A 26,251-nucleotide genomic window follows, 5' to 3' on the forward strand; every position below is an offset into this window, starting at 1 on the left:
GCTGTTGCACTGAAAACTTTATAAATATTGACACGGATTTTCTTGGTTTTTTCTGTTTCTGTGGCTTCTCTTTTTTTGTTCAGATTATTAGAATGCCAGTGGTGCAATAATATTCAGTAGGATTCAGTTGACTACTTTGCCATTTTAGATCTCCTCTATGATTCTCTGCCTGGTGTCTCAGCTCCTTCTCTAAACAGGAATAAATTTTCCACAGGCTCCTGTAGTAATATTTGCCAATCCTGTATGGATTTCTTGAGCCTTCTAGGGCTGTGAGAAGGTAATAGCAATCAATCCTCGTGTAACTGTATCACGTCCTGTATGTATTGCATTTATTGATTAAACTTGTTTTCTCAAATTTCAAAAGCTCACAGTAAATTCACACTGGATTAGCATTAATTATCCTCTTTTAATTGTGTTAGGGTTCCATTTTTCATCTCCTATCACCCAATCAATTTTGAATGGATCCTGCTGGTAAAGGGTAATTTGTAGATTCAGAGAAATGTTAGTTGGAAGGGACCTCACGCTTGTGGTGTGGGGGGATTTTTGGGAGGAAGAGGAGGTTGGTTTGAGGAGGATTGTTGGGTTTGGTTTTTTGAAACTTGAAAACCTTTGGTGATATAAATTCCACAGCCTCTCTGGGTAACATACTGTGCTGTATTATGCACAAAGGAATTTCTTCCACCTCCCAACCATAATTTATGGCTGTTGCCTGCAGTTGTATGACCTGCCACTGTAAAAAGCTGTGTGCTTCCACTTGTTGCTTTTGTATCTGTCCTGCAAATGTTTCTAGTGTGAAATATGGTGTTAACTACTTGGTTAGATGTTTGGATGAGTAAATTTAAGTTCTACTGTTTTGTATAATGTTCAGAGTATTTTACTTGCTATAAATTGTACTAGATAAGAGAGTGGAAAAAGACCTGTGTATATCAAGTATATGAATGAAAGTATCAGTTTGAAGCAAAGGAAAAAGCAACTCTAGTTAAGATTAGCAAAGGTCTGCTAGAAATTGTGGCAGTTTAAGGGGTGCTTGGTAGATTCCAGGTGGTGTAAAGAAAGTGATTGAATCCCTTTTCAAGAATGATGGTTTGAACTGGAACAAGGGCAGTGAGGAGATACAGGAGGATTTGTCTGGGGGCTTGTTGGAGGGGTCCTGGAGTAATGGTAAAGAAAGGGGATGTTTGTTCAGTATAAGTGAATAAAATGCATGGGTAAAGGAAAAAATATCACCTCATTTAACAAATATTGGCAAAAGCCTGCTACAGTTTGCCTGGAGAGTCTGTGTAATCTTGAAGTTGAAGGGCTTCCAATAGTCAGAATATCAGGTTTCAGACCTGTGCAAATGTCACTTGTGTCAGGAGCCAGAGTTTCTAACAAGGTAGAAATAATTGCCTACAGTGGTGCAGGATTGTCTGTGATCTTCCAACAAAACTTTTTAAGACTTCCACTTAGTGAGAGACATCAGCAGTGTTGCAATTTCACTCCTGAGATGAGGGGACCTGTGTTACTGAAAGATAATGAAGGTGGGAAGAGAAAGCGAGGTGTGTATAATACCCATCTTATATGTAACTTGTCAGATGTCTGAACCACTGTTGTTAAAATCTAACTTGCCCTTTCTATGTAGCTATAAATATTATGGTGAAACTTAAAATATTTATTAAAAAAGCAAACAAAAGCTTTAACTATGTGTTGTCAAGATGCTTTTATATATTAACATTTTATGTTATGTAAAACATTCAAACCCCAGAATCCGTGACTTCAGTGATTAAATAACCTTTTTTCTTCCTTTCTTCCTTCAGATAACAGTGATCTAATTGCTTGTACAGTGATAACAAAGGATGGGGGTCAAGTTCAAAGATTTCTGGCTGTGGATATTTACCAGATGAGTTTGGTTGAACCAGATATTGCCAGACTTGGATGGGGAGTAGTAAAGTTTGCAGGCCTTTTGCAGGTAAGAGAAGTTGTAATCTAGGTGGTTACTTTTTCTCACCTGAAAATCTACATTTTGTGTTGGATAAATAGTAATACCAATATTAGCTTTCATATTTAAGCTCTGTACAATGCTTACTTGCTTCTTCAGTTACTAATCTTTTTTCTGCTTCCTGCCTTTTAAAACATCTCTGATTTTCTGAAGAAGTTTACACAGCTAAGTAGAAACATACTTGAAGATGAGGTGACTTTCCTAGTATATATTGGGCTGTGTTCAATTGAACACTGAAGTCATTTCCAACTAGGATCGAGTCCCAAACACTTTGCTCAAGTAGCAGAGTAATGAACTTTTCAAGGTCTTCCTCCATGAGTAGGGAAGGTGACAAGTTGCAACTTCAAAATGATTTGTGCTTATCTAATTGATTTCAAAAGCTTTAGGAAGTTTCTCTCATTTGTGTCTCCTTGCCTTGTTTTTATCTCCTGAAAATTTGCTATGCTCAGATAGTTTAATTGAATTTTAAACTGACTAAATCTCTCTGAATACCAATTTCTGAAGGAGTAAATCCAAGGTTGTACAAATAGCACAAGGTTACAAACCAAGGTTGTTTTGGTTTTATTTTGTTGGGGTTTTTACCACGGAAACTGTCTTTGTAAGAGCTTTAATGGAACATTCATAGCGTTTTCTTTTAATTTTGATACTTAACCTATAATTTTAAAAAAGCTTGTTTTTCATTAGCTACTTGCCTTGTGTTTCTCTTTAGGACATGCAGGTGACGGGAGTAGAGGATGACAGCAGAGCTCTGAACATAATCATCCACAAGCCTGCCTCAAGCCCTCATTCCAAGCCCTTCCCCATCCTTCAGGCCACGTTCATTTTCTCGGATCACATCCGCTGCATCATCGCGAAGCAGCGCCTGGCAAAGGGCCGCATCCAGGCCCGGCGCATGAAAATGCAGAGGATAGCAGGTGAGTGGGTCTGGAAACAAGGCTGGTGTGCCATTGCAAATCACTCTGGAACACAAGGGTGAGGCACAGAAACCTTAAAAAGTGGTGGCCACAGAAAGCTGTAAAGCGGCGCCGAGTGTCCAAGTGATAGATTTTACTGGAGTGAAATATGTGGTTTCGTAGTTATGACAGACAGTTCAGGAAAGGATGAAAGAGGAATCCTGTCTTGTTGCCACTTGCTGCCAATTATTGTACAAAACTCAGCATTTCTCTTCAAGTGTGGTTCAGTGGTTCAGAATTGCAATTAGAAAGCACATGTCCTGCTGCCCCAGGACTCAATTGGGGAGCTCATTTTGCTTGAGTTGGATGGTGTCCTGATGGTCTTGATGATAATGCTTGGATATGGTGATGATGAACAATCCAAAATGTTGAGTGGCACATCAGCACTAGATTCCTGTGTTTGGGGGAAATGCTTGTGAAGACATGAAGGAAAGAGTTAATTTGAGGAAATAGCAGTGTTCAAATATTACGTGAATATTAAGTGAGTGAAGAGTAAATTGAAGCTTAGCAGTAAACTGAGGGAACTGTTGAGTATAGAAAAAGAAGCTCTGACATATAGGAAGGAAAATAGGTGTGCAAATAAAAAGAAGCTCGGTTATCTAAGTTGCTTGGATAGTCCAAGAGCAATAATGAACTAATCAGAGCTGTGAAAAACAAAGTAATAGCTGATATTAAAATTACTGAGTTGGCCAGAGAATTATTCTGATTATAGATGCTTTAAGATTATTATGGATGTGTAGGAAGCTAATAAAAGAATTTTATACTTTGAGTTTTTAAAGTGAATATGTCATACTTTTATGGCTTGCTTCATATAAAAAAATTTAAAGTCTGAGGTTAATACAGATCTACTTGATATTAAAAGTTTTAAGTTGAATGGTAATGCAAAGGCATTTTTTTTACCAGTTTAAAGGAGTTTGTCTCTTTCAATGGCTCTCTGCAGTGTTCAGTTGTAACTAATGAATTACTTTATTTGTACAGGGAAAAACAAAAGTATTTTTTATTTTAAATAACTCCTATGGCTTGTTTAGTGCAAGGAGCTTCCTGCAATCCTGGTTTTTTTAGCCCTCCACTGTTTATTCTGGGGTTTCCTTAGTATGAATGTGATGTGGACAGCAATGGTAGAACAGGTTGCCAGAATGATTGTCTCTCTTGTTTTCCAACACAATTTTAAACATAATTAACAGGCAAATGCAGACAAGTCACGTGAAAAATCTGGTTTAGTCTTAAGATCCTGAACGAACTATCAATTTTATTTTCACCTCCTCTTCCTTTTATGTATTTTTGAGTAACAAAAATTATCAATTGTGATTAAACATAGCTCTCCTGGATCTTCCTGTTCAGCCTTCAACTGAAGTTATGGGTTTTGGACACAGCTCTGGAGCTACAGCCCAGCACCTTCCCTTCAGATTCTACGACCAGTCCCGCCGTGGGAGCAGTGACCCCACCGTGCAGCGCTCTGTCTTTGCATCTGTTGACAAAGTCCCAGGTGAGAGCAGCATTCACTGACAAAAACTGTATTGTAATCTGTATAAGCAGTGAAAAGCTTGCTGTAATATGTTCCTGAACACACAAGTCCAGCATGAGGCTTATGGAAAAAGTTACTCCTCGAGAAACAAGTAATACCGGGGGGTGTGTTCTGGGTGTGTTGTGAGCAATACTTCATGGCAGTTTCCCCAAATATGCTGGGAATATCTTAGTACTTTGCCTTCCTTTACAAATCAATTTAGTTTAAATCCTGTTTTGCATACTCAGTATTTATGCAACACATCTGTCAGTTGTATTTCCTCCTCTAATCTGGTTATAATGGATTTTTTGCCAGATTGTAAAAATAACCAGGATACTGTGAACTGCTTCATTTACCTTAAAACCAGCAAGAGAGAAGAGGGTCACACCTGCTCCTGAAACATTAGCTTGGAATTGGGATTAAAGGAATGATTCTAAAACAATGGGTTCTTTGCTTTTTGTCTCTTACTGTCTGTTTCACAAACTGACTTCTCCACAGAATTTGTTTTCCAGATGGTGAAATTTTCTCATTTGGTCTTGAGTCATTTTAAAGTTGCATTTCATACTGCTTGAAAGTACTTATTTGTGCTGTATTATACAAAAAGATACAATGTCCTTACCCCACTTGTTGCCAATCCTTTCACAGAAGTCAGCATTTCTCTTTAAATGTGATTCAGTGGTTCAAAATTCAAGTGCCCTACTTACACCACAGATGTTTAACTGCTTTAAGGCTGAATTGGAGCTCAGTTTTCCTGAGTCCTGACTGAGGAACAGAAATTATAAAACCATAGATATTGCCAGTCAGGTTTTTCAAAAGACAAGTGTATGTTTTATGATGGGAGTGTATTTCCTTATTTGACATGACTTCCAGGGAAAAGGTGTGGTTGGAAAGGTGCCCCAGGGTTACTGTTTCAGCTTTCTCTAAGACACGTGCCCTTGTGTTCCTAACAAGTGACTTCATCTACTAATTTTGGGGAAGGGATATTGGAGGTGGTGCAATATGGTAATTTGTTCAAACAAGCACATACTTCCTTTGAATTCCAGGAAATGGAGACTTGCACTTGCAAATCCAGAGGAAAAAGTATTCTGAAGCTTTTATTTGGTACAAAGTACAAGAAATGAGGCACAGAACATGAAGTATTTAAAGTGTAGCATCTTTGAAGTGTGTTTTATGACAGCCAGTAATATAATAAAAAATGGATTCATATCCTGGTTTACATCTGATTACAAAATAAATATCAAATGCCTCTTTCTTGTTCATGAATGAATGAGGTTTCCTAGTTCTGAGTGATTTTCATAGGAATCTGTTTGTGCTTATCCCTAATCAGGCCCACTGTGATTTTTACTTCAAGGGGAAGATTTTTTTGCCTTTTGAAACAACGACTGAAGAAGTTGCAGTTAAATTACTGGCTTCATGTATTCATTTCTTAATGCTACAGCTTCATCTGGTGCTTAAGAGTTGTGCAAAGCTCGTACAGTCAGTTAATTTGATTATACTTTTAAGAAATAAATTATACTTTCTTTTGGTGATGATGTCCTTTCTAAATTTAAAGGAGAACTAGGTTTTTTGGCAATATTTTTAAAAGATTATTTATTACTTTTAGTTGGACCATGTTAGCTGTCGGTGCTGTACACCCGGTGTGGTTTTTAAGACATTAACAATAATATAAATGTTTTCAGCTCTCCTGCAAATTTTGGTCCGTGGAGGATTTTAATACAACTGTTTAATCAGTTCCCTAATCCATCTTGTCAATGAATTCAGAATTTCCAAGAACACTTATTTCAGTCTGGTCTGGTTCAGTTTCTACCATAGTGCATAAATAGAGCTCTCCATATTTCACTAGAGAGTGTGCAGTTACCTTGTTGTAGGCAAACTGTGCTTTGTTTTTCTTTATTGTTTCATGACCCAAAGTTAAAATGTTTTTTAAAGTGCTTCTTGGTATCCTGGGGGGAAGAGGATAGCTTAAAACCAGATTTTGTGCAAGAAAGGTGATGAGAATATAACAGACCATGCTCCAGCACATCCCTGTTAACCTCTATGTTTTACAGAGTGTTATCCAAAGGCAGTGAGATGCTGGAATCATCCCAGCCAACTGGCTGATAAACTGGGCAGTTCTTATCAGAGAACAGCATAAGCAAAAGCCTTCACTTGATCAATTTTATCATCATGAGGTCATGGCTATTAATATACTTCAGGGTCTATTTTAAGTTAATGGCCTTTGCTAGAACGTTAGAGCATTCTAGGGGTAGTTTAGCTGGCTGGACTGTTCACCATCTGTGTATGAATATGATACTTTTGAAGCACTCTATGTAAATAATCATATTGTTTTCAAAGAAATCAGCAGATTTGGTAGGGACCCTGTGAACACAGGTCTTCTACTGAAAGTAAATAAATTATGACTTCCTCTCCAAGCAAACTCAAGTATTAGTTTCAAGTATCAGCTCTATTCTGAGATTTATGTTCCCAGTGTGTCTTAAGGGAAATCTTAATGATTTCCAGCAAAAGGTACATCTAAATATTTTAACAAGTGTGGTAGCTTACCTACTGAGTAAATTTATTTTGAAAAGCAAAAGGAATCAATAAATATCTCTTACTACTTTATCCATTGTTAGCACCTTAGTATATAATGATATAATTTGGAGGGGAAAAGCTGAAAAAATCTCTCACTAACATTAGCCATGGCAAGCAAACTATAACCATCTTCATTTTAAAATCTGAAGGAAAAAATCATCTTTTATAGCTTTGTAACCCTTTGAATGAAAAAGAAAATACAGGCAAGAATTCTATATAAAGTTTGGTCCACAGCTACTGTAGGAACATCCGATTGGAATAGTTTACTTAAGTATGATATGAGAATTTGTAGTAAGACAACAATGTATAGAAGAACAGAATAGAAAGAAATTGCCCCAGAAGACATTGGGGCAATGATGATATGGTTTGCAATGAGAAAACATTTACTACTTTCTTGGCCAAGATTTTATTTTTACTTCTCAGGCTTTTTTTTGTTTGTTTTTTTGCTCTTCCTGTTTTCTGCCACCGGTGCCCTTTCCCCTTTTCCTCACCTCCATTTTTATTCTTAGGAGAATTTATGGTTAAGGCTGTCTTTCACATGAAAACTTTTATAAGACAGTAGGTAAGCTTTTCCCAATTTAGGAGGAAGATTTGCATTAATTGCTTAAGAAAAAGTTCCTTTAAAGAAAAGCTAAGAGGCTATTTCAGGTTTTGGCATGAAATTTTGCTGCTGTTGTGTAAAATGCAGTAGGAGGATAGCTGTTGATACATGTTTTAGGAAAGAAAACACAGCCCTACGAAACATTGTGATTATGAAAATAAGATCTGCAAGGAATTGGGAAGCACATCTTTACAGTAATACTTTGCTGAGTCTTTAATAGAAAAGTATGTTGAAGCAGAATCATGACTACTGGAAAGGAAATACTTTTGTTCATTAGCAACCACAATCACAACTTGAAAGTCATAAAGTAATGAAAAAGACACTTCTAGAACCTTCTAAGTTAATTTTACTTCCTGTAGCTATGATTATTTCTGCTCCTTTTCTCTTTGCAAGTATTTCCTGAAGGAGTTTCCTGATTAGCAAATTTGTTCTTGGTCAGTAGTTTCCCAGTTACAATATTTTGAATGATTTAGGCTTACTTTTCCCTCCTATCTGAATTAACTTCCTGTTAACTTCAAATCCTTCCTCTGCAGTTGTACTGGGACAGAAACTGTGTTAAGATCATTTTGAAGCAAATGCTCCCTTGTAAGGACATGAATCCCTGAGTGTTCTGCAGAAGTTTGGGCAGGCAAATCCTGCTGAATCAGGCCAACTTTCCCTGTGATAGTCAGGGCAGACCTTGTTTACTGTTTTCTGCTGTTTCAGTGAGGATGGAAGATTTCTCCTCCCTTGAAGTGCAAACCTTTTGTGGATATAGAATGCCTTGGGTAGGTACAGCTTTTTCCAGCACTGTAAGGGAAGAAAAATATCTTGATATCACTTCTATACCAGTGGCTTTAGTAGCTGTTCTTAAAACAAATTTAGTTCACATTAACAGTTGACTTTGCCTCGCTTCTATGGTCAGGAGTCCACTGATTATTCCTTGTTTCCCAGTTCTAACTGGTATTTCAAAATATGAAGTGTGTATGAGAAACCTAATGTACATTTTCTGTGATTAAAAACTACAGTACTCAGGGCCAGTGATATAAAAGTCTTTCACGTTTGAGGTAGGTCAGTTTGTGGTTAACTTTTTGCAGACTGTCAGGCGTCACTGTGTGTGACCTCAGTTTAACTTATCTAAGTGATTGTAGAAGATCAATCAGGTTGGTTTCTGAAATAAAATACATGAATTTATTTACATTTATGGGATTGTTAGCCCCTCACCAAACTGTTTTGTTTTTCACCAAAATAGATGGCTCCTGCCGTGGTGGTTATTTAATTCTTTCAAGTGATATTAATCTTGGACATAACGAGTTGTAACTTAAATAAGAGAAAAGCTCAGTAAAAGTGGCATTCACCCATCTAGAACTATGATGCAAGTATGACAGAAATCCAGATAGCATTGTGTTTGTGCAAGTGGCTTTGAGTCTAGTTCTAGACTGTAAGCATGGGAGGTAGGAGGTGGGAGTGCAGATCAAGTCAGATTATTAACAGGACTGATATTTGTTAACTTTTTTCTGTGCTTTCTTCATTGTGTTTTTTTGTAGCACAACCTGTCAGTGTGTGTTGCTGCTCACAGCATTTTCCTGACTTGTCATTTCTGTGTTTTAAAGCTTTCAGTGGGTCCTCTGGGTCACTACATGAAATCGGCACCACTTCAATACAGTATTTGCTCCTACCTTTCACCAGTTTCTTCAAGAGATTAACTCTTTCAGGGTAATAATTAACTTAACATTGTGCTGTTTTGCAGGCTTTGCTGTAGCCCAGTGTATAAATCAGCACCATCCCTCCCCACTCTCGTCCCCATCACCTTCCAGTGGCAGTGGGAGCACAGGGCGCTGTGATTCGGTGACTGCGAGCTCAACATCCACTCCTTCTGCTGCACAGAGCCCCTCAGGTATTCAATCACCATTTTCAGCCCAGGCACTAAGGGATATAGGGTAGTTTATTGTAAAATTAAGTTACTGTGTTATCGGATTAAAAACAATGGGGCTTTATGGTTTTAGATCACTTGATTATTCAACTAAGCCAATTAAAAGTAAATTGTGGTGCAAATTTTAATGATCTCTTCAGCTTTCTGGAACTCTAATAAATACTTGGCATCTTTCAGTAATGATTTTAAGTACTGGTGAAACAATGTCCTGCTTGTCTGTCTTTTCTCCTAGCACACAGAGTTTAGAATGTTGTGGGGGTTTTTTGTTGATGGTTTGTTTTGCTTGTGTTAACTAAAGTATTCTTTGCATGAATTTGTAATCTAAACTGTTAGCCTTTCACCTTAGTGGATAAGTTGATCTCCATCTTTTTTGAACTGGGTGACATTTGCTTTTGTGTGTTTTTCTGATGCTCATGTTAATTTGTAACAATGGGCCAAATATGAAATATTTGAAAATAGTTATTTAGGATGTTAATATTGTAAAGCTTTTGCAATAACACTCTTGTGGCTGAACACCCCCAGTCAGGAGCTGTTCCATTGGTCCAGAAGAGGCTGCAACATGAATAGTGACAGTGTAACTTTCACAAATGTGGCCTCCATTTGTTTGCACTGGTCAATATATTTAGTGGGTATGTTTAAACTGGAACTTCTTGTTGCATTAGAACACCTAGTTAGAGCACCATTCCTCCTTTTTGGATAGTAATTGTAGAGAATCTTGTGATGGTGTCTGTTCTGAGTGCAAATTATGTGAGGTAAAGCCTCAGGCTGGAGACTAAACAAGAAGTAAATGCTGAAGGGTACATGCTGAGCTGTTCTTGTGCTAGAACTGATCTCCTCTGCCTCATTTGGTTGTGAAACAAAAGAGGGAACCTGATTCTCAGGACCTTTTCAAGTAACTCCCTCATTTTACTGGTCACTTCCAATGTTGATCACTCCTTGAGAGGGATGTTCTGGTTACCCCTTCTAAGACATACCATTTTGGAAGCCCCAGCCAGATCTAAACTCTGTTGCAGTCCTACAGGAAATGATGCAACCTTTCTTAGGCACTTAGTGTTCTGTAGCCTTCACTGGAACAGTGTCAGCAGATCAATGTGCATTATATGTTTAAAGGGACTATCCCTGCAAGAAATACTGCTGGAGAGGGTGAGGAGAGGGTGCTTATGAAGTTTATGAACAATAAATATGTAAAGCATTCAGCACCTAGACTCTAGAGGTGCTATCATTTATTTGTCAGAACTCTCAATATGGATTGGCACTACAAGAAAACATTTGTTTGATGACCTGTTTCTCCTTAGCAGTGTAAAAAGGCTCATGTGCAATATCCTTGCTGTATTTAAAGCATCTGTGATCAGAGAAATGTAACCACAAGTTCTTGCCAATAGCGGCGAAGAGAAAACTGTGGTAAAGGAAATGAAAATAAAGAATCTAAATTATTTTTGTTGTTGTAAGCAACATGCCAGTTCACAGAAATATCAAGCAAGACTGTACTACATTTCAAACTGAGGTCTCTCAAGTGCATATAATCTGGCTTCTATGAAAAAATGCCTAGATCCAGAACACATAATTACTCATCAAGCGTAAAAAGATAGTGCCTTATCGAAGAATAATCACAGACTGTAGTTACCAAAACTACAATTTACTTACAGGCTATGTTGGCATTTGTATAACATAAAATTCTGTTTCTCCTGCAGTTTAAAAAGCCTGATGACAGAAGGCTGGTTTTTGTTTTCAAAAAAAAACCCAAACAAACAAAAAACTCAAAACAAACTCTTCCCTACCCTCCCCAAAACCAAACAAACAAAACCCCAAAAACAAACAAACAAACAAGGAAACAGAACAAAACAAAAAACAGAGGGAAGGTTTTCTCAAAAGCCTGTTTTCAGTGTGCACATACTGGTTACATTGCATGAACTGCCCTCCTTGACCTTCCCTGTGAATTAATCATAAAGCGTGTGCAAAATGCCACGTGCCATGCAAGAAAACAGTTTTTGGGCGGGGTTTGATTTTTTTGCCCAGGATCTGGGCACACTGATGCAGGTGATTTAACAAATGTAGCTGTGAGGATATAGTTCTGTGCCCCACCACCATGAGCACAGTGACCTTCAGTGAAGTCAGAGGAATGAATACGAGAATGTGCATCTGTTCCTTCAGTCCAGGGTCAGCAGCTTCACTAACCTGCTGCAGGGATGACTTTGGAGCTCAACTCCTGGTTTTGTTCTGCTCAGGGGACAGTAACAAAGAGGAAGACAGTGACTGTAGGTGCCTGAGCAGGTAGTTTGTTGCAGTAGGACAGTGCACAGGTGGTACTGAGATGGCTCAGGGATTTTGCTGTGGACCATATTTACCCTGACCTTTAGGACCAAGAATCCCTGCCATGTATGAGGTTGTCTGAAGGACCAGTTATTAGTTCAGATATACATAGCTGTTAATATTTGAAGTGTATTTGGTGCATAGATGTAGCATATGTTATAGTTTGGTTTCCTTGTGAAGGAATGTCACTAATGCACAGAAACTGTTCCTAAAATCAAACAAAGCAGTGTGCATGATTCTTCAAAAGTCTGTACCAAACTGCTGGTGTAGTTGCAACCAGTAATGAATAATGTTTTAAATAGCTGTAGCTGAGGGGGTGATGGTGTCTCAAGATCCTCAGTATAGACTAGAGAGAATTCTGAAATCCATGGAGGTAGGTCTTTTGGGGGTTGGGATATGGGGATGGTTTTCCCCAACCCAGGGAGCTCTGACACTTTTTGCTAATCTTCGGTGTCAGATCCATACTGTTGTCTATTCTTGGGAACAATGTTTCTGCATTCACTGATTTGAGTGGTTTACTGCAGATTTGTAATTAATGTTCTCCCTTTTATACCATTTATATGTAATTGAAATCTGTACTGGAAACTTGCCAGGAACACGGTCATGACAGAGATGATCCCTTTGGCATGTCCAGATAGGCTTCTGTGTGAACAGAAGTGCTCTGCTGAAATAAGTGACAGTGTCATCACTGTGTGTTGTGTCAGGTCTTACTGACCACTCAGCTGGGATATGGAAACAATTGTTGGTATTCACCCACTTCAGTGCAAAACGCAGTGATTTTCCCTTAACCATTTGAGGACAGTTGGAACTAGCCTGCCTTACTTGGCTGTAAGCAGAAGAGGCTTGCATGATGTGAAGTGGCCCCTTACAGGAGCAAGTAACAAGTAGGTGATGAACAGCAAGCAGTTCCCAAGAGCTGTTTTGTGTCCCAAGGTAGCACTTGAATGCTGCCACCGTCTGTCACATTTGAATCTCCCGTCTCATTTCCCATTCCATTTTAAACACACTCACACAAGCACATGTATGAGCTCTCTGTCCCTCCCTCCTTCCCTGCTCCCCTGTTTGTTCTGGCAACTGCTGGGGTTGATGAGCATGAAGAACATGCTGAGCTGCTCAGGAACTTCAGTCAAGAAGGCCAGACAAGATAAAGGGGAGATGAGCATGTGAACTTCAAGAAAACTACCTCAGCTACCTTCCTTAAGAGCAACATTTTAAACCACAAGGGCTTTTTATACTGTAAACTTGTGATCATAGTGTCCTGAACTACTGTCTGTTGACAGTTGCTATTGATTTAAACTGTTCAGGGTTTGATATATTTGATATGATACTTGTAAATCTTCGCAGAGTTGTTTCAGGAAGTAAGATTTGGAACATACTCACCAACTTTAACATAAAACAGTGATAGATGAGAACAAAATAAAGACAAATTGTGTGTCAATTAAGCGAAAACAATGTTACAACATAAAGTATATGTTAAAGATTAAACAGCAAAAGAGCTTTCAAAAATGCATGACAGGGAAAAAGTGTTAATTTGGTGTTTTGTAAAAATAGTTTACTTATATCACCCTACCTGCATCAAGCAATCCCAGAGTGTTGCATTAACTGCCTTGTCATGAGTAAAATAAACTCTTACGATTTTTTTTAGCTATCATACCTAATAATTGTCACACTGCTTTATGGCACAGATATTTTAAAACCTAGCAGCTCCCACCTTTGTAGTATTTGGGAATTAAGCTTAGCCCCTTATAATATCACAGTTCTTTAAAACTGGAAAGGCAGAAATCTTCTTTCTTCTAAAGAAAGCAGAATCCCTAATGACAGAAAAGGCAGAATCAGGTTCTGCAAATGCTGCTGTTGGTTTGGGTTTTTTCTTTGTATTTACATGATTTATTTTTTTTTAATGAATATGTCCTTTTGAAGTGTTGCTGTGCATAAAGTAGAAATGTTTTCTTTCTAGGCAGATTTTAGTCATCAAGTTTCAGAGGTTAGAATACAGTCATGTCTTGGCTAACCTTGCTGGAACCGAGCACTCCTTTAAAGTGCTTATTTTTATATATGTCAAAGATTAGATATAGAAGCTCTCTTACTGTAAGTTAGCAGCCTTCCAGAATTACAAATGTGTTATTGTCATCTACACTGTATTTTATTACTGTTTAAGTTGTCTTAACTTTAAAAAACAATTGGCTTCAGTACTTAAGAAAATGTTTACATTGGAGCAATGGATATTGAGGACTTCACAAGGCACTGATCTTCTGTGCCACTTACACAGTATTTCACACTCTGGCAGCTATTGATGATAAAAGACCTAAAATAAGTACTAAGAGCTGTCCCTTGTTGCAGAGAACATATTGGATTCCAGTCTGTAAAATTAAATTTTTATTCCAAGGAGAGGATGATTAATGAAGCATGGAGAGCCTGTAAGAGAAGTGCCTCCCATCTTATTGAAACCATCCCTGTCTCTTCCCTCTATAATCAGTGATGTAAATGTGGTTTGATCTCCTGTTCTATGATGCTAGTAATTTTTCAACTAGCTGAGGAAGTACTTTTGTTCTTAGAAAGTTTCTTTTCTAGGAACTTTCTATGCACCAAGCATCATCATCTGAACTGCTGCTATCTTTTAAAACACTGTGTTTAGCTTTATTATAATCATTATCATTCATTATAATGTAGATGATAGAATTGTAGGGCTGAATGATCTGCAGTGTTGTCACCTGCACAGTACTGCACCTCATATAGTTTGTGGCCAGGGAAAAGGAGAATAATTTTGTGTCACCAGAACTTGTGATAAAAAACTTCTCTTGAGATTTCTAAAGCGTGTGAGGAGATTGGAATGCAAATAAATGCCTGCCAGTCCCTCCTTGGTGTAAGTGCTGCTGGTATTGCCAGACACGGCCAAAACTGCATTATGAACCTTTTCAGATAGGGGAGCAAAAATTAAATTCAGTTAAACTCATTTATTCCTAAACAATGAATACTTCCAGCTCCAGAAGTATTTCCCAAACTTAGAAAGCTCTTGGTGCGGCGTCAGATTGTATCCAAGATACCAGCAGTTCCGGATGCGTCCTTGTCACTTATTCTTGTTGCTGCTCTAACATTTATCCTTTGTCTTCATTCCAGTTTCCCTTCCCTGTGTCCCTGTTAAAGCCTGTGTATGATATATCGCTGTGTTTTCCTCTAGTAAGGTCTGGCAGGAAAGGACGCCGGCGGGTGTTTAGTCTGTCGGAGGCTGACAGTCACGGCGGACACTGGGTTTAGGTCTTCGAGCAGCAGCTGCAGCAGAAACTCCCGCAATACCCACTCAGGCAGGTTCCTCCATAAGCTTTCACGAGCCCATAACACTTCTTAATAGAACATACTTGGTTTCCATGCTGACACCAATGCCAGTGAGGTAGGAAACTGAAGAAAGCAAGCATGGTGATTTTTGTCTCTGCATTTTGGTTTAGGAGAGTTGTAAAGCGATGTTGAGCCATTTCTGAAAGCCTTGTCTGCGGTTTCTCCCATGTCTCTTGGCTCTGTTGCCAAAGGTGGAAATTGTGCCATCAAGCCTCCAGCTTCAAAGCAGCCATGTCTTCATTTGCACAGGGCAGCCCTGGCTGTAGTGACACTGGGTGAGCACAGGCTCTGACTGGACAGTGATGCAGGTACTTGGCCAGCAGCAGGGAGTCTATTTACAGCTCAGGTAAAATGGACAGGTATTCAGCAGAACTGAGTGGCCAACTGCCCTGGGACTCTGATGGTACAAGCTTAATGCTTCTGTGATCATCAAACTCAGACAGATGACTTTATGGACTGTTCAATTGCCTGAGGAGGGGAAGCACATGCAAAAAAGATGGAAATACACTTCAAATGACCTGCTTTTTTATGTAACCTGCTTTAACTTGTATCTAATTAATTTCTTTTTTTTACTGTCATGGCACCAAGATACTTTACTCTGTTTATATTATGTAAACACCCTTTTTCATCTTTACAGATTTAATTTGCATCTTTTCACTTAATGTCTGGTGATTTATGTTTTCATTATCGTTTCATATTATGTTGCTGTACAGATTAGAACACTTCTCTGTAGATGATATTCTTTCCTTTTTCTGTTCTAGTCTGTCTTTTTTCACTGATAATTCTTCTAAGCATAAGTTAATATAACAAATTGAGTGATTGGTGTGGATTTTTTTGCTGTAATGATAATCTTTGTAGCATTACAGAAGTGCTGAAAAACATCTAAGGCTGTTGAAGCCACTGGATCCACAGAGAGCTAATAATACCCCAAAACTTGCAAAATGACACCCTGTTTTCAAATCTTGTTTGGTGCTTAAGTTTGGAGGTATGTGGGAGGGGCTTGTTAGAACTAAATGTCAACATCACAACCCTGTGAAGAAACTGGCTGAACTCTCCTTGGTATTGTTTCAGAACTGGCTTACATTTTTTGCCAGAACACTCTTGCTTGGAAAGAGATAAATAGAAATGTTGTTCTCCAGTATTAGATGATAACTTTTTGATATTTAAGAGTAGGGCGTATCTTAATGACCAGTGGTTTTATCCAGGTAAAAATTACAATTACTTTTTTTCTTTCTATCCAAAAGTCAGACTGGAATCAAATGCTGGGAATTTGAGGGTTTTTTGAAAGCCAGTTATATGCTGTATCAACAGAAGTTCCAGATAATGGGTAGAGAAATGAGTCTGTAAACATACTGGGTACACAAAAGTCTCTAGAAGCCAGAGCTTGGTGTACCTGTCTTGGTACCTACCTAGAGACAGATGTTCCTGTAAGCCCATTCTTTAGGGGTTTTTTTTCACCCAGGGCACATCTTTTTGCCAATTGTTTATTCCAGTTTCAGAGACTTTCATAATTCAGATCAGACATAAGTGTATGTTTATCTACTTCCATCCTTCTCTGAGTTGAGCATGACTTCAAAAGGCTTTGAAATTTTGAACCTCAAAGATTTTCTCATTAGTAATTATTGTCCTGAAGCCAGGTATTCAATTAAAGAAGTTTTTTCATCATGAGAATGATGTCTGATGTTTTTTTCATTGTAATATCTCATATACCAAATTTTCATTCCAAGATGCTGGATCTCTGTATTCCTTCGTCTGTAGTCTGGGATTATTCTCCTCTAGGCTTATATCCAAAATATATGAGAGATAATCACAGTAAAAACCTGCTAACACAAGCTTATAGCTGCATTTTCAAGCCAAGTGTACACCTCAAGTAGCCTGTGGGCTTGAGAGCTTTTTTTGATATTTTTATCTTTTTTTTCCTGAATGTTTTTTGAGACTTCTGCCTGGAAAGTTTGGGCTTGTTAACTCCAGATACTATTTTTTTTTAATGGGCACTTTTTTCAAATACTCTTTGTGACATTAAGAAGGGAGTCACTTCAGCATTAATTTAGAACCTACTTGGAAGGATTTGGGGACAATACAGCATAACAAAAGAACATATATGTCTTTCATGATTTCAGTAAATGAAAGTATTGAGAAAATTGATATTTTATTGGGAAATGGGGAGGAATTATATAAGAAATTAAGTACAGAATCAGAAGTGAAATAGCAGAACCACAGTAGAGATGTGCTGTATATAACATTCCTGAGCAGAATGCCACTGACTGAGAATCCTTTATTTACCAGAATGCCTCAAGTTTCTGAATCCTGAATTTTGGTGAATATTCACATTATAATAAAAGTTAAATAAAAGATAGTCTCGGCAAAGAACATTTGGTATCCTTTTAAGATTTTATAAATTCAGAAAGTAAAATCACCACAAAGAGATTCACTGTTTTATGCATCCTGAAATGGTAGCATTTAGCTTGGAATTCAGGGAACTGAGGCTGAATTTTATTGTTTTAGCAGTTCATTTTCCATGCAAGTCTTGCATCACTTCCTCTGTTATCAGTTGCTACATTCTCCCTAAAGCTTCTTGACAGCTGAAAAGAATCTGCAGAGTTACTTTGAGTCTGTCCTTATATTTCCAAAATAACCAGTCATGTCCCTTTGATTTAAAAGGAGACTTTTTTACAGTCTGTAAATTTTGTTTTTATTAAAGCGAGAAGCTTTAGCCACCGATTCAACAAAAAGTAAATTTGAATGGTTTCTGAAGTGAGAATACACCATTGTTTGGGTTTATCTTTCCAGCAAGGTAAAAAAATCAATAACCTTACTGTTATCCCACTTATCCCTTACTGATGTCCATTCCTTTCTCAGCTTTGTTTGTCTTTTTTTTTTTTTGTCTTATGTTCGTGCTTTTCTGTTCTTTTCCAGGATTAACTGGAATCATATTGAAACGGAAATATTTTTAAGGTCACTGTGTATTAAAAGCAGAACCTAATTCTTAGCTTCTGTATTCACTACACTGCCTTGTAGACTTTGTGCAGATGCCTGTACACTTGAACACATGCTGTTTCTTACAAAAGCTCTAAAACTGGTCTGTCTTGAAGCTGGATACCTGTTACTTTAATGGCATCTATTGTTGTGGTCTGAAAAGAAAAAGAAAAAAATGACTTTTCTGGGCATACTTGCTCATGTAAGGCTGCATCACCTCATCCCCTCCATCCTTCTCCATCCTGAGCCAAATGAACAGTTTACTGAATAGTTCACTTGGATTTTTAGGGGGAAAAGAACAGTACAAATAATTGTTAATGCTGGAGTTGTTTTCATAGTGTGGAAAGGTGTAGTAGCATATCAGTTTTCTGTGGTATGTTATGCTTATTCTCAATTTTGTGTTGTATGCTCCGTGCTTAGGAGGACTAAAAAATCCTATAACACGAGCCTGTATAAACCAGGCCTATTTTGCAGCACCTTTCAGTTGCAGAAAGCACATTATCCTCCTTCCTGTGCTTCCATAGTTCTGCTTTCTGTGGTTGAGGTGTCACTTCAGTGTGAATCTGGAGAATGAATTGAGAGAATGACTTCCAAATTTTTGTAAGAAACAAGCCACCTTTTGGGAAAGCTAGCTATACAGTGGTTCTTTTTTGGTTTCTCTTTTATTTCTAAAGATCTTCCTGGCATGGGGTAGCTGTTCATTTTAGTGGGTACTAAATACTGGAGAGGTTTTCTTATTCTTCCCCTCAATTTCCTCTCTCTAGGAATATTTCTAATATTGCTGCATATTCTAATACTAAATGTCTGAAATTGTCTGGTTTTGAACAGAATCCTGCTGGCATTTTAGGTTATGCCTCCATAATATCTTGTTTTATATCTAATTACTAGAAAGTGAATGTGCAAGCGTAGTGCTTCACAGAACTGCATTTCCCACCCAATTATTCTTGAACACTCATGAATAATAGTATATTGTTTGGCTTAATGTACATAGTAAATTGAATATTGATTATTCTTGGTGTTTTCTTTTATTAGATGACCCTTCAGCTCCAGAGCATCCTCAGGCGGCCATTTCCGGTCAGACGATGTTGACTGATGAAACTCCTTCAGCTGTCTCAAAGTCCAGCAAAAACACTGGGAAAACCAGTGACATAGAAACAGCAAACCTGTCTCCCAGCCTGATTCCTGCCCAGCAGCCCACAATATCCCTAATTACAGATGACAACACGGATACACTGAGCGTGGAGTCGCTGACCCTGGTGCCTCCGGTGGATCCCCACAGCATCCGGACATTCCCCTGCATTCCTCAGCCCTCTTTGCAGTGTGAAGATGAAGTTTGCAAGGTAAAGGAGGTTGAGGAAGAATGTTCTGACTAAAGCCAACATCGAACTGTAATAAACAGTGAAGAAAACGCAACCAGATTCTGAACTGTTTTTTCTCTGGGAGTGCAGATACTTCTTGAGGCCTGAGAGGCCGTGGGGTCCACAAGGGGCCCACTGGTGAGTGACAATGTCAGCAGCTTTTAGAGGAAACATTGGATACTCAGCATATCTAAACTGGAGAAGAGGGAAAAAAACAAACTTTTGAATCTGGACTGGTTCTTTCCTACCAGTTTCTGTTATACAAGAACATGAAAGCGTTTCAGAGGACCTACTGTCTTTCTAACAGGAACTAATTAATTGTAAAAGGTCTACAGCATTATGGGGAAGAGAAGAAAATTTTGGATACCCAGCTTCATGATGCTATATTATTACGTCTCTCGAACTGGAGACATGCCATTGACCAGAAAAAATGATATATTGTAGTTCAGAGGCAAAATTTCCGTTTGAGTTAGGGTGTGTTTTTCAGTTTGGTGTTTGGTTTGGGTTTTTTGGGGGGAGGAGGGGTTTTGGGATTTTTTTGGTTGGTTGGTTTTGTTTTTTAATCCTGATCTTGTTCATCTTTTGGAGGTCTGCATGATACCAGCAGGCTTGACCACTTTCAATGTTGTCTTCATAGGACTCCAGACTTCAGTACTGTTTTTTCCATCTGAAATATTTATTTCAAGGTTTGATTCAAAGCAAGATACAGTTTTCTAGAAGGTAAAAGTCTGAAGTTAATGACAAATGCTTATTCAAATTAACCTAAGGGATTTTTGAGACTACTTTAGTCTTTGCTTAGCCACCTACAGAGGAATGTGAAACATTTTAAGATATTGCTATAGCTTGTTTGCTTCTGACAGTCAGATTGCTACACCTCTGAGGAATGGTGGTATCCTTGCTACTGAAAGACAACTTCAAGAAGCAGACAGAAGCAGTTTTACTCCAAAGAGGGTTTTCAAATTTTTCATAGTCATATAGGAAGAAGGTCACCATATCTAACTGTGAATTACTTTGCAAGTCTGAAACAAAAAAAGAAAAGGGATTGTGTAATTTTTTTTCCTATCTGGGGTGGTATCCCAGTTAAACAACATTGCTACACAACAGTGATTCTGAGTTTGTTCTTGGCATGCTTTGCTTCCTAGATCCTGACACCAAGTTGACAGAAAGTAGTAGAAAAGTATTGATTAAAGTCTGGAGTGTTCTCTGCTGATTTGATACGTAGTTTAACATGAATGGAATTTAAGATTTTTCATCAATTTCCAAGTATGTTAATTTAAATTAATGTAAAATGAGCAGATTGTCATTGTGGGTCTGTTCATACTCAAGTGCTTTCTGGCTCTCAAAGAAGGAAGTCTGCTGTTTATTGCTATTGATTTCAGTCATCAGTGCAATCTTTTTCCTCATTCTGTCTCCACTACTATTGATTTCTTATCAAAGGGGTGAATCTGAAAAGTTTTTACCTACTTCCCAGTCATATATTGTACCTCTTCCTGGCTGTCATATGGAATACTTGGAGTGATTTTCAATGTTATATTTATATATGAGATTGACTAATCCACAAGTATAACTTTTTTCACTTTTCCCATCTTCTCCTTCACATTATACCTTAACCTTTCCCAACCATGTATACAAGGTGTCTGCTACTGAATGCCAGTAATTTTTCTTCTCCCCTTATTAACTTTTGCATGCAGTTTTGTTGATTTCTATTTTCCTCTGACTTCTACTTCACCTCAAATTGAATTAACTGATAATTCTGACCATTCCAGAGTGGCCCCAACTCTAAATGAATTCTGAGAGTTGGGTGTCCTCAGCACAGCTGTGCATATTGGATGAGAATTTGGCATGGCTGGAGTAAGGGCTTACTTTTTGGGGTTGTTTGTCACATGCTTAGGGTGAGTTTGCACTCATGCAGTCACTGTTGTGGGTAGTGAGCATGTACTTGAACAAGTCTAGACATCAGCAATTTGGGCACAAGGACCACATAAATTATTAGCTGAACTGATTGCAATCTAGACTTCCTCTAGGATTTTGCAGCATTGCACCGTAGCTCCAGTAATATTCTGAAGATCATTATAAAAAAATGCCTTAATTTGAAAGCATTTTATTCAGACTCTTGACCTAGATTACACAAAATGCCACTGTGCAGAATGAGTTCCCTTAAATAGAATTGCTTTTAAACAGGAAAACCTTGATCTTTATTTATCTCCTTTCAAATTCAGTTCTAGGAAGATCAGAACCATGCACGAGGAGTCTCTTTGATGGGTATTCATAGTCTCACCCTTGAGCCACACTGCACAAGAAATGGGACAAAGGGATAGAAAGCTGACTTTGTGCTTTCATTGCTTTTGAGTGGCTCTTAAATCTCATGACCAGTTGTCTACTGAGAACTTCAGAGGAAATGACTGAGGTGGATACTGTTATTAGGAAAATAGAAGTCTAGGTCTACTGTCTAGTCTGCTGCTGGCAGAGCCTTGCTGGTTGAGGGATAGGTGGGATATCTTCTAGCAGTTGTATCAAAAGCTCTCTGCAGAGATGGAATTACACCAGGAAAGCTCTGACTGCACCAGCTTTACCGCTGTTGGGGTGTTACACTTCAGCTGGGTCTGGATGGTTCTGCACAGAAGCAATTGATTTTTGACTTTGCTTCTGATATTAAGGCATGTGTGTATACAATTTTCTGTGCTTTGTGCTGCATTAGGAGACTTCAGAAGTAGAAACTCTGGAGATGCCAAAATAATCTGCCACCAGGCATTTTTAAGCTCTGCAAGTATAATACTTATCTGCAGTTCCTTGAAGAGTATCATATATCTCGCTCATCAGAATCTGTTTCCTTAGGCTGTTTCCTTGCCCTCCTTTCACTGTAAAAAGGAAACTCAACCAGGAAGGCATTAGCACATCAACCACAAATGTAATTTTTTTTCTTAAAAAAAAAAAGTTCATTTGAGTAACATCACTTTCTGACCAAACCCAAATACCAAAACTGCAGGTGAGAGCAGCAGCTAAACAAATAGTCATTCAACAGCTCCATTCTTTCAGTGCAGTACTGCAGAGGGAGATAGAATCACTCTAAATATAACAATATTCCAGAGCAAAATACCAAAATTCTGGAGGTATGCTAAATTCTCAATGTATGTTTGTAGAGGCTATGCCTCTTCAGCCATATTCTGTCAACATTACACAAATCTGTTGAAAATTCCTTCCTTTTGAGAAGCCAAAAAAGCCAGGACATAATGACTGTTACTTTGCTATTTTACGGTCTGTGTGTCTTATTTTATTAAATTTTACCAAGCTATTACTTTTTTAACAGAACCATGTGTTGCCTCCACTGCTTCTCGCTGGTGCCCTTTGCTTTTTTGTCACCCAGTGTACAGCAGTGACCTAGACTTGAGCTTTGCATTTGTGAAGGGAGTAGTGGCAGCAGACACTTGGTAATTTGGTGAGGAAAGGGAGGGAGGAAGCACCAGTTCTGGTATCTGCTTCACCATGGAAGTAATGCTTGCAGTGGGAAACTTGGGTGTGGAAACTAATTGTTTCACTGAAATTCTTTGATATAGAACAAAACCAAGGGTTAAGCTCCCTGCACTTCGTTTCACAAGCTGTGTGTATTAAACCAAATTCATTAGAAATGTGGTCACATATATTACTACAAAAAGCTGTATTTTGTCTGTGAAGTCATGAATTATGTGCACTGTAAGAGCTGAGCTCATTTGTATTCTCCACTGCTAATCATGATAAACTAAATTCTGACTACACTTCCTTAAATTAAGCTGAGCTGTTGAAGAAGCTCCTCAGTGTTTTTCTCCTTACAACACAGTTGGAGTTTTACTTGCAGTTACTTGGTGAGGAAAAATTGGGAATATCTTCCAGATATTGTTGCTAAAGGACAGACTGGTATGTGACATTTAAAAAAAAAAAATCTTCTTTCAGATCCAGAATTTAAGGCTCAGATACAGATCTGAGTATTCAGAGTTTAAGTCAATGTCAAGTGATTCATATAAGAGCTTTACCCAATGGAGACAGAATACAGGGGGAAATAATGTTCCTTTCTGGATTTGAAGTATTTTGATTTGTAGAATTTGAGAAACGATAGTTGAAATATTTTGTTCATGGCAAAATTTATGATCTTCAGGATCGAAATTACTGTGATTTTATTTTCTAATTAAGCAGTAAGGTGTGAGTGACTGTAATTTCCACTTACTGAAAGTGGCTTGGGGTGATTAAGCAATCCAGGAATTCAGTAATTGCCCTGTAATTGAGTGTCACTTCAGTAGTAGTAAAATGAACTTAAATATGGTTGAAGACATAGGTAATGTATCAGACAAGCAGCTCAAACTGTGTGTGTGTGAGTAGGAAGCCACTTCATAAAAGTAAACACTTTATTCACGTGGTGCTGTCAGTGCCCTGGTGTGACCGGTCACACTCTCCACTGCACATTCCAGGGAACTCCAGAACAGCCTCAGGAATGGGCAAGGTTGGAGTGGTCAAAAAGCCCCACCAGCCTGAAGATTCTGACCATGTCTCCACTACCCAGCTACAGTTGAACGGGGAGTTGCTTTTAAAAGCACAAAGTGAGGGGTTTAGTGCAAATTAGAGGTTTGCAGAGACATCAGCTTGGGGCAGGGAGGTCAAGGGCTTCTGCCTCTGAAGATAATGAGTCTCCTTGATGAGTCTCCTACTTCCAGACAGCCTAATGTTAGCCATCTAAATATATGTTGAAAATTCTCTTCCTAACTGCTACTATCATTCTTCTTGAAAGAGTTTTTTGGTATGTCACTGGTTAACCATCCCTGGGGTACCACTAACTGGGCACTGCTCTTCTATTCTCTAGAAACCTTTGGAGTAGTTCTGCTGTGCTGGCCTGCTCTGTTGCTCATGACCTTTCCCAGCATTTGCAGCATGAATTAGAAACAAATATAATAACTCTTACTGTCCACTAGTGGATTCTGAAAAGCAGATCGTGGTCCAAGCAGGGCTTGCTAGGGTGGGATGTTTGTAGGGGCTGGGAGGGGGGAAGTGCTTGGGGGGTTTTCCTGCTGCTCAGGGTTTTTTGAGCAGCAACAAAGACATAGGAGATGCAGTTCTTGGCTGAGTCTCAAACAGAAGGTTCTTTCATATGGAAACATATTTTTATATTACATTTGTACAGAATTTTCCCTATTTTGATCTCCCACCGTTTTTAGATTTGCGCGTTGCTCGGATTTGATTTCTTTTGCAAGGGGTTATAAAATGTATATTTTGTGTTTATTAATGTATTATAAATGTAAAGCTAAATTTTGGTTGTCTAATAAATGTGCACTGTGGTGGTATCTGGTTTACTGTTTTGCTAACTTGAATTCATTGGTTCTCAATAAGAAAAGGAAAAACTTGAGTCGTTGTTGGGACTGTCTTGTCATAAAAAAATGTGTGGAGTGCATTTATTTTAAAAGAGGGCTTAAGCAGGTAATGACTAACAATACTTGATAACAGAAGTTAGAGTTAAGGTTCAGATTAGTATATAGTGTTCACAGGAGTCTTTTAAGACCATAATCTGAAGATACACTAGACTTTTTATCTTGTTCACCATTACTTTGGGTGCTTATGCTAAACTGAGTTTAACACACATAGTAATTGCAATCTGATAACTTCAGTATATATGAGGAGATGGGAGGGTCTGGGGTTTTATGTTTAGAGACTATGGCAGAAATATTTACAATGAACACAAAGATAATTTTAAAAAATATTGAGAATAGGTTCAGGTGTGCAAATTTATAGACTGTTAGAATTTCTAGGAGCTTTGTTTTGCCCAGGGATAGCACTGAATAACACATTGTCACAGTTCTAAGGAACCTGCTGGAAGCATTATAGACTTCAGAAGATAACTTCAGGCATCTCCACTTGTGAATAGCTCTGTTGATATTTCTGTAGCAAACTTTTTATTTCATTTTGAGCTGTTTTGTAAGTTTGATTGTTTTAAGTGCAAAGAGGGAGAAATGTATTTTTCTAGAAGAATGAATGTACCTGGGATTTAAACACTACATAAAACATTTCATGAACATGGACTGTTCTCCTATGAAATATGTTTCAATAAAGTTGTGTCTGAAATGTACTTCATTTAAGAAAAAAAAAAACAAGTCCTGAACATGCACTTACATTTACAGGGAAAAAAAGCCCAAAAATGGGGTGAACTGAATTCTGAAATGTCTTTCTACAGGCAATAAGTATTAATTATTTAATATAAGTTACGTTAGACAGTTGGAGTATATGTGACAATATTTTATGTTAATTTAAAGAAGAATGTAAATAAGTGTCTGGAAAGGGAGTGGAATTAGAAAATATTGTGTATGTTTCTGAAATCCAGATTTCTATGGCTGAGTCTGTATTTGCTGGCATTGGTCATGTGTCGTGGCTATTGAAAACCTGGACAAGGATGAAAAATAGACCTTTCTTTGTAAATGGAACTTGGCAATAAAAATGGTGTTACTGAGGAAACTTTCTTTCCCTTTCATGCTCTCTTGCTGCATTTGATGCTCGAGGACATTCGATAACAGTGAAAGGCAAAATTTGCAGAATCTTGTGTTTGTTAGAAGAGTGTTGTGCATGTGTGAAGGGGGGGGCATTTTAATCTTTGAGCTGAAAACTGGAATAGCCAAAGGAATTTGCATTGTGTGTGGAGGACAGACCCTGCATGAGAGGGAGCAGAAAAGAAGCCTGGAGTGAGATGGAAAGTAGATGAGACCAAAGGTTAAGGATGACTGGGCAACATCTAAAATATCTGT

At 38.2% G+C, this 26,251-nt stretch overlaps 1 protein-coding gene across 1 annotated transcript in view; it reads left to right on the forward strand.

Annotated features, from left to right (window-relative positions):
* Nucleotides 1-25,964, forward strand: part of CLEC16A (C-type lectin domain containing 16A) — a 63,474-nt gene extending 37,510 nt beyond the window's left edge. Inside the window, 5 exon segments of the mRNA XM_032703711.1 lie at nt 1,797-1,948; nt 2,688-2,892; nt 4,250-4,417; nt 9,337-9,483; nt 19,171-25,964. Of these exon segments, the coding sequence (XP_032559602.1) occupies nt 1,797-1,948; nt 2,688-2,892; nt 4,250-4,417; nt 9,337-9,483; nt 19,171-19,511 (1,013 nt within the window). The 3' untranslated portion in view covers nt 19,512-25,964.
* The last annotated feature ends 287 nt before the right edge of the window (nt 25,965-26,251 follow it).

Source organism: Chiroxiphia lanceolata, chromosome 16 (genome assembly GCF_009829145.1).
Source record: "Chiroxiphia lanceolata isolate bChiLan1 chromosome 16, bChiLan1.pri, whole genome shotgun sequence".
NCBI lineage: Eukaryota > Metazoa > Chordata > Aves > Passeriformes > Pipridae > Chiroxiphia > Chiroxiphia lanceolata.